Consider the following 14,319-nt stretch of genomic DNA (forward strand, 5'->3'; position numbering starts at 1 on the left):
TTTTGTGTGTTTCTCTATAATACAATTAAATAAGAATTGGATAAATAATCTGACTCCATTGTTTTTAAATAATTTTTTGACTATAATATCTATTTGTTAGGATTATCCTCCTTTATCGAACTTACGACAATAACATTATATACATGGATCCTTATTTGGGACTGGAGGAAACAACCAATAGATGTAAGAAAATGATTGATACAGGAGAATAGATCGAGAATCCACTGTATATACCAGGGATGGGGAGTCAGCAGAAAAATACATGATTCCCAACTCAACTCTCCATCCCTGATATCTATCATAGCATATACCATAATCAATGAATGAATCACAATACAGAAGTGTACTTAACAGAGAAATGTTATTCCTGGTAGCTGATGTGCTATATTAAAATAGCTAGATCAAGTTACAAAATTGCTAAATTACCAACATGCCAACAAGCATCAATTTTCTTTCTTTCTGTGACTGCACTCTCTTTAGCCACTTCTGTTTTCAATTTCAAATTGTTATTGCAATTTTCTTAAAACTTTCTGAAAATGCAAAAAAGCGATAAAAGTGGGAGCATTGTCTTACCTTGTAATATTATTTAAACTCTAATATTTGTATGGTATTTGGTGTTTATTTAAATATCATTAATTTCATTATTATGTTTTTTTTAAATTTTCAGTTAAGGAGAAAGAACAGAGTGAGAAATATGATAATCAGCATTATCCCAAAACAGCAAAATGTTATAAATACAAGATCGATGGGAGGAGGTACAATTTTTCAAATAAAAAATTTGATAAAATCCAAATGAATATTAAAAAGAAATACTTCAAGGTAATGTGCACATCTCTTTCTAAAGAAGACTTCATGTGTAATTTATGTACTCAGATGTTCACAAATTACAAGGTATTGCGAGCCCATCTGTTCTTTCATGTTGGAAACAAACCGTTTCACTGCACAACCTGTAATCGAATGTTTTACTGGGAATTTCTTCTGCGAAGACACAGGAAAGAACATGAAATTGAAAATCAAATCCAAATTGATAATAAAAAATTTGAGTTGCAGTCATCTTCAAAATACCTTCTAGAACCTGTCGAACAGTGGAAGCCATTTCAATGTGACATTTGTGGTAAGCGCGTTATGACATTTAGCCGACTAGAGATGCACCATAAAACACATTCATCTTATACTTGTAAAATATGTGAAAAGGAATTCAGACAGGAATCTCATTTGAGAAATCATCTGATAATGCATAGCGAAGACAGACCTTTCAAATGTGATATTTGTAATAAGCGTTTTAAAACAAAATGCAATTGGAAATATCGTAAAGCAGTTCATAGCGATAAAAGTGACTATCGTTGTGAGCTATGTAAGGCGAGTTTTAAAGCAGAACAGCCTTTAAGCAACCACATGGAAAAACATAGCAAGTACGACTATTCTTGTGAAATCTGTAACAGACCTTTTAAATCAAACAACTCTCTGTGTAATCACAGAGCAAGACATGGTAATAAATGTAAATACTTTTGAGAGAAGTGAAAAGCAAGCCTTACGTATAAAAATAATTTTATAAGACATTGCTGTTAGGGATTGCATTACCGATAAATGGGTAAAAATTGGTTGGTAAATATACTGAAAAGATATTTTTTACTGGTAAAATTGGTAAAAATTATTCAGATGTATCATAATATTTTAAAGTCAAATATTTATTTTTATATACTTTCGATATTTATTTCTTTGTATATATTAAAGACATTTTTAAAGAATTGTATTATAGCACTTAGCTGGACAGTTTAGCAATTTGATTCTTCATTATAATGCCTAGAGTGCAATAGCCAGTTTGGTTGACAAAATGGAACATTTATTTGAATGCGACCACTAGAAATGGCCACTTTTAACCTATTTGATGTTGAAATTTTTATTTGTTGCCTGTGACGCCATGTTGAATTTTCGTGGATGTTAAATTTTTGTTTAAATAATAATTGTGTTTACTATATCGTTAAAAATTATTTTTTTACGTTGAACAAACAAAGTAAATATATTGAATAATATACAAACAAAAAAAGTTATATTTTAAAAGTTCGTTTTAATATAAAAATTGTGATGCATAGCGACATCTAGTATCAAAAACGTTCCAATGTAAACATGAAAATATTGAGGATCGTCAATGAGGTCAACACGAATATTTTCAGGAACAACGTAGGACAGGTTAATTGTGATAACTAAAAATTTCCAGTGTGCTCTTATTTTTTCATGTAACAAAACTTGCACTTGCTTTTCAAAACAGAAGGAAAGGAACTCAGTTGGGCATATTGCACACTGGTTATTTAGTTGCTGACTCACCAATAGGGCAGCAACTACACAATCACTGGTTCTAATTTTTGTATTTGGAATAAAAATTTAGAAATTACCAGTAATTCAGTGATTACTATTCAGTGGTAAGAAAAACAGGCCATAAGTTTGCACTCCCTAAAAGCTTTGTTTAACCTGAAAATATACACACTTTCAAAAGTTAAGCACAGAGCAGAAAATGTTCATGTCTGGAAAGCAATCAACATTTGAGAGGCTGCAATTCACTGCAGAGGTAGGTGGAAGTATGCAAATATGTTATGTTACTATCAATCACGGTTACGTATTGCAAAATATGCAAAACAGACAGTCGTATAAGAAGCCAGCCTTCTGAAGTGTGAGAGGAGTTGCATGTAAGTGCCGAGAAATAGTGTGGAGAACTGTCGTACAATTAGTGTGCATGACTGACGTCTTTCTATGACTTCCAGAAGACGAATGACAGACAGTAAGCACTGGCGGTGTATGGGACGCCTTGAAGCAGGACATTCAATCACAGATGTTGCTCTTTTCTTCGGTGTTCATCATTCCATCATTTCATGGTTATGGAAACAATTCTAAACAAGCCAAACAGTTGTCCAAACACTGTGGCTGGTCACCCAAGGGTTACAAGCCGCGCAGAAGATCACTATATTGCTGTTGTAGCCAAGCGGAATTGAAGAGCAATTTGTACACATGTGACATCAATGGTTGCAGCAGCCATTGGTAAAACAATATCTGCTACTACTGTGCACCGAAGGCTACACATGAACGGACTGTATACCCAAGTACTACGAGTTTGTGTTCCACTATTCGTTCAATCTAAAGACACACAATTAAAGTGGTGTTGGCAACATATAAATTGGACTGTGTCTGATTGGGGCAACATTATGTTTATGGATGAGTTGCGATGTTTCCTGGAGCCAGATGACAAATGTGTAAGAATATGGAGAGAAAAAGGCACACGCAATAGGCCCCAGAACATCATCGAGCATCACGCATTCCGAGGTGGAAGCATTACAGTGTGGGCAGGCATTTTGTTGGGATATTGCATCAACCTGCACATCTATCGAGGGGGTTCTGTGATGGCTGTTCAGTATCGAGATGAATTCCTCGAACCCGTTGTGAAATTGTATGCTGCAGCAGTTAGTCCTGCTTTTGTTTTAATGGATAATAACACACGAACCCATAGAGCTGCCCTCGTTGACGACTACCTTGAGAGCGAGGGAATCACGTGTATGGATTGGCTGGCCGGCATACTGTACTCGCCAGACCTCAATTCCATTGAGAATCTTTGGGACGCCCTCGGCTATGCTGTGTGTGCACGTTTCCCACCCCCTGCCACTCTCACAGAGTTGCAAACTGCTCTACAGGAGGAATGGCACTTATTTGACTCTGGAGTGGTTGATCACCTCATGGAAAGCATGGTTACACTCTGTAAACTTTGTCTAAGTATGAGGGGTGATTATTTACCCTATTAATGTCGGTTTTGTTTGTTTGTTTTGGATTTAAATGTCGTTTTGTTAATGATTCCAATATGATTTCATTTTATACTTTAAGAAAATTCAGTATTGTTTTCATCTTTCTATGTAATTCTTTGTGTTGTTTCATGCATAAACATATTTGCTACTGTCCTGCCGCATTTCGTGTCAACCAAAGCTGTATTTGTTGATTTTTTTTCGCAGTTTACTGCTCTGTGCTTAACTTTTGGCAGTGAGTGTATATTTGCATGCAGAATTTGTCATGAGCCATTCAAAATCAAAAATATGCTAACAGCACATTTGAAAACTCCTATTCAGAAGTGTAATATCTGTAAAAAGGAACTTAAAAATAATTATAACTTAGTGTCAAGATGAATTTTCTGCTGAAGAATTATCAGTTTTGTTGTGAGATATATGACAGATGTTTTGCATGTAAATATCACTTAAAGTGATATTTCACTTTATCATCAAATTAATTTATGATAAAATGCTAAGTGTGTATATCACTTAAAGTGATATCTACTTTAAGTGATATATACACTTTAAGCATTTTATCATAAATTAATTTCTTTAAGCGTCAACTTACTCATCTAACAAAACCTTTGTAATTGTTGTGTATACCAATTATGAAAAGGAAAGTAAATGGAAATACCATTTAAAATTCTGTTTTAAAATACAGGAAAGCAAACTTTCACAAAAGAATTAAATTTGAGAATAGTCTAATTATTTACATTGATCAGATGCATTTCTGTTGACATTTGTTATCTGAAAAGGAGAAAAACGTTAATGAAAAATCTACCTAGAGGCATTTGAAGTGCAATATAAACAAGTAAATGCAGAAATATATAGAATGAAGCATTAAGAAATTTGATATTTCTGTTTTAATCATTAATAATACAGCTTAAGATTAAGTTTAGTCTAGCATATTTATTTAATTTCATGACTCATTTTGCTTGTAGTAGTAATAATTTAAGATACAGCAGATTGTTTCTAAATGATGATCATTGTAAGTACGGAGGGGACCGTTAATGGTTCCTCTTGATGGTCGAAGTTAGTTAGATTGGTCAATCCGATCGCATCTGCAGAAAGGATTGTCATGGTGTCGAGTTTATGATTCTTGGATGGAAGGAAGGATCCAAATGTTGTTATCACTAGTTTATTTACCAATAATTATAACTCTATGTACAGAAGATTATAACAATGCCAATCATGTAGACGAAGATCGGAGCACACGAGAGATACAGTATGTCCGAACCTGAACACCTCAATCCAAGAAGTGGTCAACCTCGACCTCTGACATCACGCTGGTTGGGGACGGTGGTCAGATGCAGTGTTGCTGACTGCTGCAGCCTAGTGTAAATGATTGTGAAGCTAGAGAAAAAGTGCCAGGAAACGCATGCGTCTTCTGGAGCACGTTGTGGTTTTGGTTTTGGCTTGTTGATTCGAGTGCATGGTGCTCGATGGTTTAGGGTCGTGTACGTCTGTCTCTTGGTTTTTGTTTGTTGGTGGTCTCTTGCTTTGTGAAGGGTGTTTTGTCAGACAGTAAGCCAGTTTAAGTCTGTCTATGGAGATAACTGTCTCTTTTTGCCATATGAGGACTTTGAAAAATTTGTCTGTACACTGCAGTACAGGAAAAGGTCATATGGCGGCTGCAGAGGTGGCCATACGGCGTCGTGCCACACGAAAACGTGGGTGCAGCTCCGTAGGTCCTGGGGGCTGAATATTTTCTTTGTCTCGTGACATCTCGTTGGCGTTAGTGTCAGTTGATACATTTGCTCTTTGAGCTGCTGGACAAAAACTGCTGCGTTTGAGTCTGTCATGTAGGAGCGAGGGACTTGCTGGGTAATCATAAAGTCATCTCATAGATGAGTTCAGTGGTTGTTGCCTTGATGTCTTTTTTAAAGTTGGCTCGCATCCCTAGCAGCACTGACGGTAAGACCTCTGTCCAGCGGTCAGTCAAGCAAGTCTTGAGAGCTGATTTAAGTCTGCAGTGGCTGTTCTCCACCAGACTGTTGGCCGCTGGGTGAAAGGCTCTCATGTGCATATGGTTGCTGCGCAATAATTTGGTCAAAGCTCAGAACAGGTGCTATTCAAATTGTCTACCCTGCTCAGTAGTGACTGTCTTCGGTACACTGTAACGCATGACCCACTCACTGATCGCAAAAAACCTTAGCTACTGTCTCTGCCATACAGTCAGTGATCGGGAGAGCCTCCACTCAATGGGTGAACCTGTTGATGAGCTTGAGGCAATATATGTTACCTTGCGAAGGCGGAAGGGGACCTACAATATCCATGTGCATGTGTTCGAAACGGATTTCAGGGACCTGAAGATTTTGGACAGGGCTCCACGTATGCCTATGAACTTTCGCTCGTTGGCATGGTGTGCAGGTTTTGGCCCATATATGAGAGTTCTTTCCGAAGGAAGGCCAAACAAAACGATTAGTTATTAATTTGGTGGTAGCTCTTAACCCGGGATGAGCCAGATTGTGTTTGGTGTCAAAGACTTTCCTGCGGAATTTAATTGAGATATATGGGCAAATTTTGTTCGTAGATATGTCAGAATAAATTAGGGCCTGCATCTGTTAAAGGCATTTTTTTAGCTGCAAGGCCATATTTGCAGAAAATAGTTGTTGTAATTCAGGGTCACTGCTCTGGGCTTGCATGATGCTTGTGTAGTCTACTGCGTTTGGCACCTCAATAGTTTTGATCCGCAACAATACATCTGCTGGTGTATTGTCACTGCCTTTGATGTAGCAGATGTCCGTGCTGAATTGCTCTATAAGGTCTAGGTGCCTTAACTGCCTAGGGGTGCACTTCTCAGGCTTCTGACTAAAAGCGTATGTCAGTGGGCAATGGGTCTGTGAAGACCGTAAACTCCCTGCCTTTGGTCATGTGCTTGAAATGCCTTATTGATGTATATATGGCATAAAGCTTTCTATTGAAAACCAACCATTTCTGTTGCGGCTCCGTTAATTTGTCAGAGAAAAAAGCTAGTGGCTGCATTTTTGGTGTGTCATTCGAGGGGTCAACTTGATTTAGTGAGCTGCTGATAGCTATATCGCTTGCGTCAGTAAAAAGTGCCAGTTGCACATTTGGATTTGGGTGTGTTAATAGCATCACGTTGGCTAATTCCTCCTTGCAGTGGTGGAAGGCATTGGTTATCTTCTCGGTCCACTGAATTTTGCTGTTGGATTTAAGGTTTGATCCTTTTAGTAACTCATTCAGTGGGACTTGTGCATGAGCTGCGTTTGGGACATTCCTACGATAATAGTTAAGTAGTCCCAGGAAACGTCTGAGCTCACGAATTATTGCTGGAATTTTATACGCCAGTATAGGGCTTACGCATTTGGGTAGTGGTTTGTTGCCCTTTTTGCCGACTAAATACCCCAAAAACGGTAGCTCTGGTGCTCTGAATATACATTTTCTCAGATTTACCTTGACACTATACTCGGACAGGCGATGGAAAACTGTCTCTAGGTGAATCTGATGCTGCTCTCTCGATTCTCTGGTGATTAAAATGTTGAGGTATGCAAAGGTAAAGTTGAGCTTTCATTTATGAACCGTTGGAAAATCTACCCAGCATTGGACAAACTGAAAGGCATGAACACAAATTTGAAAAGACCAAAAAAGGTTGTGATCGCAGTCTTTGGGATGTCATCGGGATGTACAGGTACCTGATTGTACACGTGGACTAAATCGACCTTGGAGAATATAATTTTGCTCAATAGGGAAGAGGAGGTCTTGTAGATGTAATGGGTAACAATTGGGAATTATAAGTCGATTCAATGCTCAATAATCGCTCGTTGGTCTGAATTTGCCATTTGGCTTGGGCACCATGTGCAAGGGGCTAGCCAAGTTGGAGGTGCTGGGCCTGCAAATTCCTTTCTCCATCATGTATTGAAACTCTTCAATGTGAGTTTGGCTGTGTGCAGTTGGCTTGGTTTTTCAAATACTGGCTGTTGCTTTGTTATAATGTAGTGCACAGTGTGGTGTTTGGGTGCCCTGGCCGTCCCTGCAGGGTAAGGGTGGAAAATGTCAGGGTACTTCTCCAGGATACTCCGGTATGTTGACGAGTTGGCTATCAGTGTTACTTGAGTAATTTCTGTTTCGATCTTTTTACCCATGGTGGCTAGGTTGGTAATTGAGTCTCGGAGATGCGTGCCCTTTAGGTTGATTAATTAATTAAGTTAACAATTCATATTTTTGTAGAAAGTTGCCGCCTATGATTGGCTTACTCACATCGGCTATTACAAACGGCCACTGAAAACGGCGGTGGAGGTTGAGCCTGAGTGTAACTAACTTGGTATCATACGTTCGTATCAGTGTACCATTTGCTGCATAGAGCCTCACAATGAGGGGTTGTCCTGCGTGCCATTTCCTGAGAAGGGTAAAATGCACACGTCACTTCCGCTATCCACCAAGTACTCTTGGTTTGAAATGGGGTCGAAAATGAATAAATGGTTCTTGTTATCGGGTCTGAAATCACAGTGGGCCATTTTGTGCAATTTCCTTAAGGGTTTTCTGACTGGCAGAAAGAGCATGGGAAGTGGCAGTGTTTTGCCTCACTCCCATATTTCTGGTGATACCAGCAAAGGTGGCTAGCATCCCCTTGGGCGTCTTTGAGCACCGCCACCAATGTGATCTTCCTTGCCTAGACTTGTCTCGGGCTGAGGTAATCATTTGATTCTCTGACTCAGGGATTCTATTTGTGTCTGGAGCTCACTTAACTGGATTTGCATATTATCGGGGCCTTTTTGGATTTTGTTGACATTTGCGTGCGTTACCTCACCTATTTTGTCAGCTATGGTGGCCAAGTTTTCTAATCTGTTGTCAGAGGCTGCCAGGATCGTCTGGGTCTGTTGCAGCCATAAGGTTTTTAGAATGTCTTCCCCTAATTTATTATTGGCTAACTGCCTTAGTTTTCTTAGTAAATGTAATGGCTTTTCATCTCCCAATGCCAATATCTAAGAGTAGCACTTTGATTCGCCTTTGCTCTGAGTCTGAGAAATTGGCAAGCAGTCTGGTCTTCAGTGTATTTTAACTGTTTTCGGCTGGTGGGTTCAGGACGATGTCGCTTACTTAGTTCAAGATGTCGGAGTTGAGAGCAGACATGACAGAGTGATGCTTGGTACTGTCTTTTGTAATGCCTGAAATGATGCACTGTGCCTCTATATTGACAAACCACAGCTCTGGGGTCTTGTCCCAGAATGGGGGTAGTTTCAGTGCCACTCTGCTCATTTCTGTGGTGGGTTTGGGCTCCGTCATCTTTGTTCAGCTGCTTGACCAGCATGGAAGAGAAAAGGAGGCATATCTGAATTTCCGTAAATGGTGTCTGGGCTTCGGAAATGGTGTTGAGCTCCCACGTTGTCGGATCCTGTTTGGCTCACCAGTGAGGGGACCGTTAATGGTTCCTCTTGATGGTCAAAGTCAGTTAGATCGGTCAATCCGATTGCATCTGCAGAAAGGATTGTCATGGAGTTGAGTTTATGATTCTCAGACGGAAGGAAGGATCCGAATGTCGTTATCACTAGTTTATTTACCAATAATTACAACTCTGTGTACAGAAGGTTATAAGAATGATGATCATGTAGAGAAAGGTCGGATCACATGAGAGGTACAGTATGTACAAACCTGAACACGCCGATCCAAAAGTGGTCAACCTTGACTTCTGCCATCACGTCGGTTGGGGACGATGGTCAGGCGCATGTTGCCGACCATCGCAATACTTTTTGTAAACTAATTTTCCATGAAATAAACCATGTTGAAACCTTTGTGTGTCATGTCATTGTCATGTTTTCATTCGATATTGCATCTTTCAAAAATTATCATTAAAGTTTGTTAGAAGTTCAGGTTGATTTTTTACAGAATATGTAAGTGAAAGTAAACAATGCGATAGAATTAATCTGCACAACTGATTTTATGATGAACCATAAAATATGAAAAAATTACAGGATTGTATATTTATTGAAATGCTATCTTAAAATTTCTTTCGTTGATTTTATAACTGAGAGGAACTCATACTAGATACAGTATTGGGTAGCTATACGCCAATGGCATCTGCTGCAAGTTTTCCATTGGGAGCAAACTGATATGCTTCCAGTGTTATAATTACTGCTTAAATTTGTAGTGCCTCTGGGCCCTCATAAGGAGGAGAAGTATAAAGTATAAAAATTTCCGAATTGAGGTTCCAAATTTCAAATGGCTTAATTTGATTAAGTGGTGAAAATATGCAGGCAAAAATTGACATTTGTGTAATGTGCTAGATACTGAAATGGTCAGCTTTTTTATTTAATTTATCAAAGGTAAGGCTTCAAGTGCAATTAATTACCTCTACCAAAAAATCCAGAGAGAAAAGAAAGAAAGAAATAGTTGCACCCCGTTTATACGTTTCTCGGTTGTAAATATTTTCTTTTACATTTCAATAAGACCTTTCATGTATACATTTTTCAATTTTCTAAAACACTTCTTAGTCATGCGTTATTTACTTTGAAATGGAAAAGTTGGAAGCAATTATTAAAAATCCAGCATCGAGTTGCTTAACTTTCCTAGCAACATTATTTAAACTGCATGTGGCTCCATCTGTTTAAAAAAATATTCTAAGTGCTAACGAGCAAATATTTATTGATATTTTCACAATGTCTGGCTGCAATTTTTAATCATAATTTTAATTTATTTAATTTAAAGTATATGCTCTCCACCTCAAAATTAGTACAGTAGAGCATCGATTATCCGACTCAATTGGGGACTCGGGTTGGTCGGATAATTGAAAAGTCGGATAACCGAAAAATATGAAAAAAATCCATTATTAGTGTAGTATATTATTATATCCCGTGTAATTAGTATATTGGTATATCGCTATTAACCTACTTCGCGTTGAATTTTCCTCCATGTTAAGCCTATCAAATTTTTTTAAAATAATAATCGTCGCAATTGTTTCGTTAAAAATTAGAAAATTAAGCCTCGTATAAATACTGGCTCCCTTTCGTGGTCGATCCATGTTGCCAGCTAAAACACGTAAAAATAATATTAAAGTAGCCAAGACATAGCCAAATATTGTAGCACCACGTCACTAGCGGACATTTGAATTTTCCGACTAGAACGCGGTCGGTTAACCGAGGTGGCGGATAATCGATGCTCTACTGTAGTCTTTTCCCTGTACTGTATATCATACTTTTTCTGTTAGCAATAGAGTCTTAACGGTTATCTAACTCATTTCAGGGGGAAATATTTGAATTCAAACAACTTGATTTCCGGTTTGCATCGGAAGTTCGTATATAGTAAATCGGGGCATCCTTTTCATATCCGGTCTCGAGTTTAGGGAAAGACGGACAGACCACAGTGGGAATTTATAAGTTACAATTTTTTCAAATTGCAGCGCAACAATCCCGCTAAAAAATAAATTTTCCTGAAAAATGTCAGGAACTTTCGAAAGAAAAGCACAGGAATTATTAATATTCAAATTGGTGAACAAAATCGTGTTGCTCCCCCCACATCCATACATACAGAGAACACCCCTGTAATACTTTTTAGCTTTTTTTGACGTTTTAAGATCCTCTGAGTTCAAAAAATGAATCTTAGGTGGTCATTTTTTTTACCAATCGCCATATTTTCCAAAATTTCACAATAAATAATAATAATAATATCTTATAAAAAATTTGAAACACTACATTTCACATTTTCGCCGCACCTACGATTCGAACTGATTGAAATGAGCAGAGGGAAATGAACTACTAATTTTACCCGGCTATGCCATGCGCAACCTGTACACTTCCAATGTTCAATAGAGCTAGGTTACGTTACCACTACCCAAGTCTCCCTAGTCGCTAACTGTATCTGATTTCGAATTGGCATGCACTGCACATTCTTCGCATTGCAAAATGACGTATGCATGCATCAGGAACTTCTGTTCGAACAAACCTCGCCTGCCGTCCGGGTTAGCGATTTTAAAAAGGTGGCAACACTAGCACAGAATTTTTCATTACTTATTCTGTGACGAAACTGAATTTTAGTCTTTTAAATTGAGATACCTAAATTAGGGGACGGCGAAATTTTCCTTTGCCCCGGGCGGCTGACACCCATGCTACGCCACTGGGTCAGGTGGCAGCTTATCACTCTGGGGATCCGGGATCGATTTCGGACGGGTCCAGGAATTTTTCGGGAGGTGGTTCGATTGGATATGTTGGCCTCCGTCTCTTACTATTGTGGGCCTTGCCGAATCCATAATCAGCTTGCTAAAAGAGGCCTTCTTAGTGCTCATGGGGCAGAAAGAGTAAACAAATAATCTATTTACATCAGGGGTAGCCAAACTTTTTTCATCGTCGACCCCCTGCAACTTTTCGAAACCTCACATCGACCCCACCAAAAAGTTTGTGTTACAAGGAAAAACAAAAAGCGCTTACTATTTTAATATATATCTTTTAATTTTACATTTTTTTTACATTTATTGTACTGTACAGTACATATGTTAATATCAATAATAATTTTTGTAACTGACAATCAATAAGATGGATAAGCTTGATAATCCTTAGCAAGATTAGCAATATTCGGTTCAAAATTTCTAAGTTTTAGTCTTTTCATCGACCCCTATGGGTCGATATAGACCACTTTGGCGACCCCTGATTTACATATATAACATATCTTGTTGGTTTGTTCTTTATATAAATCTTTCTTCTTAAACATATCTAGACCAAAGTTTGTATGAGTATTACTTAGATCATGCATGAATCGATACTATGCTCTATATCACTACAATGTATCAAGGTATTTATCCTTTACATGTAGTGCCCTCTCTTGACAAAAATAAAAAATAAATGTTAATTGTTATTGAATTGTTCACAATAGATTGTTGGCTTACCTGCCGACACCTGCCGAATAGATTAATGACTACCCAAAGGCACCGTCACTGTGGAATCACGTTAAAAATTTATCAGTTTAGATCAGGGTCCATCTATTGGGAGACAGATCATCAGAGGAGTTTTCTAAACAACTTTGGCGTTTTGGTGATGGCAAATTCACGGAATATCCCGATACTAATTTGATAACACTAGATAAATCACGAATGGATATACGAGGGGGCAATATCGGCATGTAAAAACCGAATTCGTTGCCGAATGTACCTGGTGGAGTTTTTAAACTTTTAGGACTACTATCTCATAACCTACAGTACTAATTATGGGTGGCCGGATGGCCGAGCGGTCAAGGTGGCAGCCTACCGCTTCGACTGAAATAATTAAATCCTAAATATGCGGCCGGATGGCCGAGCGGTCAAGGTGGCAGCCTACCGCTCTGGGGGACCAGAGTTCGAATCCGAACAGGTCGAAAAATCCCCAGGATTTTTCGGGGGTGGTTTGTTCGGATATGTCGGGCCCTCACCACCCGGCATCCCCATTGTGGGCCTGGCCGAACTCATAATGGGTTCGCAAAAAGATGCCCTCTTAGTGCCCACGGAACGAAAAGAGTAGAAAAAAAGTACCAATTATGGTACTCTAGGACAGAAAGGGTTGATTGTGTACATCAGCATGACACGAGTGATCTGCCAAGAGGGATCCGTCTTCCAGGAAGATATGTTATGGGAAACCGACTTCTATTTAGATATTGCTGACATGAAGAAAACGCAGAATACTCTACGTGACCAACACGTTAGCGAAACGAAATGTCACGACCAACTGACAGTGTTCTCTGATTTTATCCACTTGGCAACTGGTGAGCAGGACACAAAGGACTTTAAATGAATATACATATTAATTGAAGTACTGATTAAACTAAACGAACTGTAATCAAAACTCCAATTATTGTTACTGTTATATTCAAATAAACCGTTACAGTTAAGCTTTGTTTTCGTGCAATCGCTTATATTTGTGACATAATGAGCAATCCTTATGTTAATTATGTCACAAATGTTTACTAATAATATACGAATACTCTATATTATTTTAAAACTAAACCATTTTATATCGCATTATATAACTTATATAACATGTGTTTCATTAATCTGTAATTCGTATAACAGATTTTAGCTGATTTCGATTGCATTAGTAGATTAAAATTATATTTACTTTAATCAGATGGATGGAAATATTACATTTCTGTGTCGTAAACGGTAAATTGTCTGCATTATTGCTGTAGAATTTAATGCATTCGATACTTTGAGGAATTAATATTCGATTGTGTAACAAAGAAAATGTTGGAAAAATCAATAATAAATACTCTAAACACTAAACATAAATCTAGCATTGTTCAGGTTGATATGCTAGGTTGTCTATTTTGATAAGTATTGTAAATACAGAACGGAATAATTATCAAACGAATCAATAGTAGGAAACTTTACATAATAGAAAGTATTTTAAACAGGACAGATAGCTTAAAGTCTTCTCGATTAAATCACACAATCAAATATATGCGTAGAATCATTGCAACAAACCTCTGCGTTAACTAAAACATCGAAGAACAATGAACAATAACGACAAAGATATTGATAATTGCCCAACGAGTTTATTTAGTCCACTATTTTCTGCTTTAAAAGCGTTTGCCA

The 14,319-nt window shown here is 38.0% G+C and overlaps 1 protein-coding gene across 3 annotated transcripts in view; it reads left to right on the forward strand.

The window, feature by feature from the left end:
* The window catches only part of LOC111615604 (zinc finger protein 99-like), a 50,437-nt gene extending 48,457 nt beyond the window's left edge, over positions 1 to 1,980 (forward strand). For all 3 annotated transcript variants that reach the window (XM_023357012.1, XM_023357013.1, XM_023357011.1), the window contains one exon: positions 668 to 1,980. In XM_023357012.1, coding sequence (XP_023212780.1) covers positions 668 to 1,512 — 845 coding nt within the window. In that variant the 3' untranslated portion in view covers positions 1,513 to 1,980. The remainder of the gene's footprint in view (positions 1 to 667) is intronic.
* Positions 1,981 to 14,319: the final 12,339 nt, after the last annotated feature.

Source organism: Centruroides sculpturatus, unplaced genomic scaffold, assembly GCF_000671375.1.
Source record: "Centruroides sculpturatus isolate CEXI.00-Female unplaced genomic scaffold, Cexi_2.0 scaffold19, whole genome shotgun sequence".
Classification (NCBI taxonomy): domain Eukaryota; kingdom Metazoa; phylum Arthropoda; class Arachnida; order Scorpiones; family Buthidae; genus Centruroides; species Centruroides sculpturatus.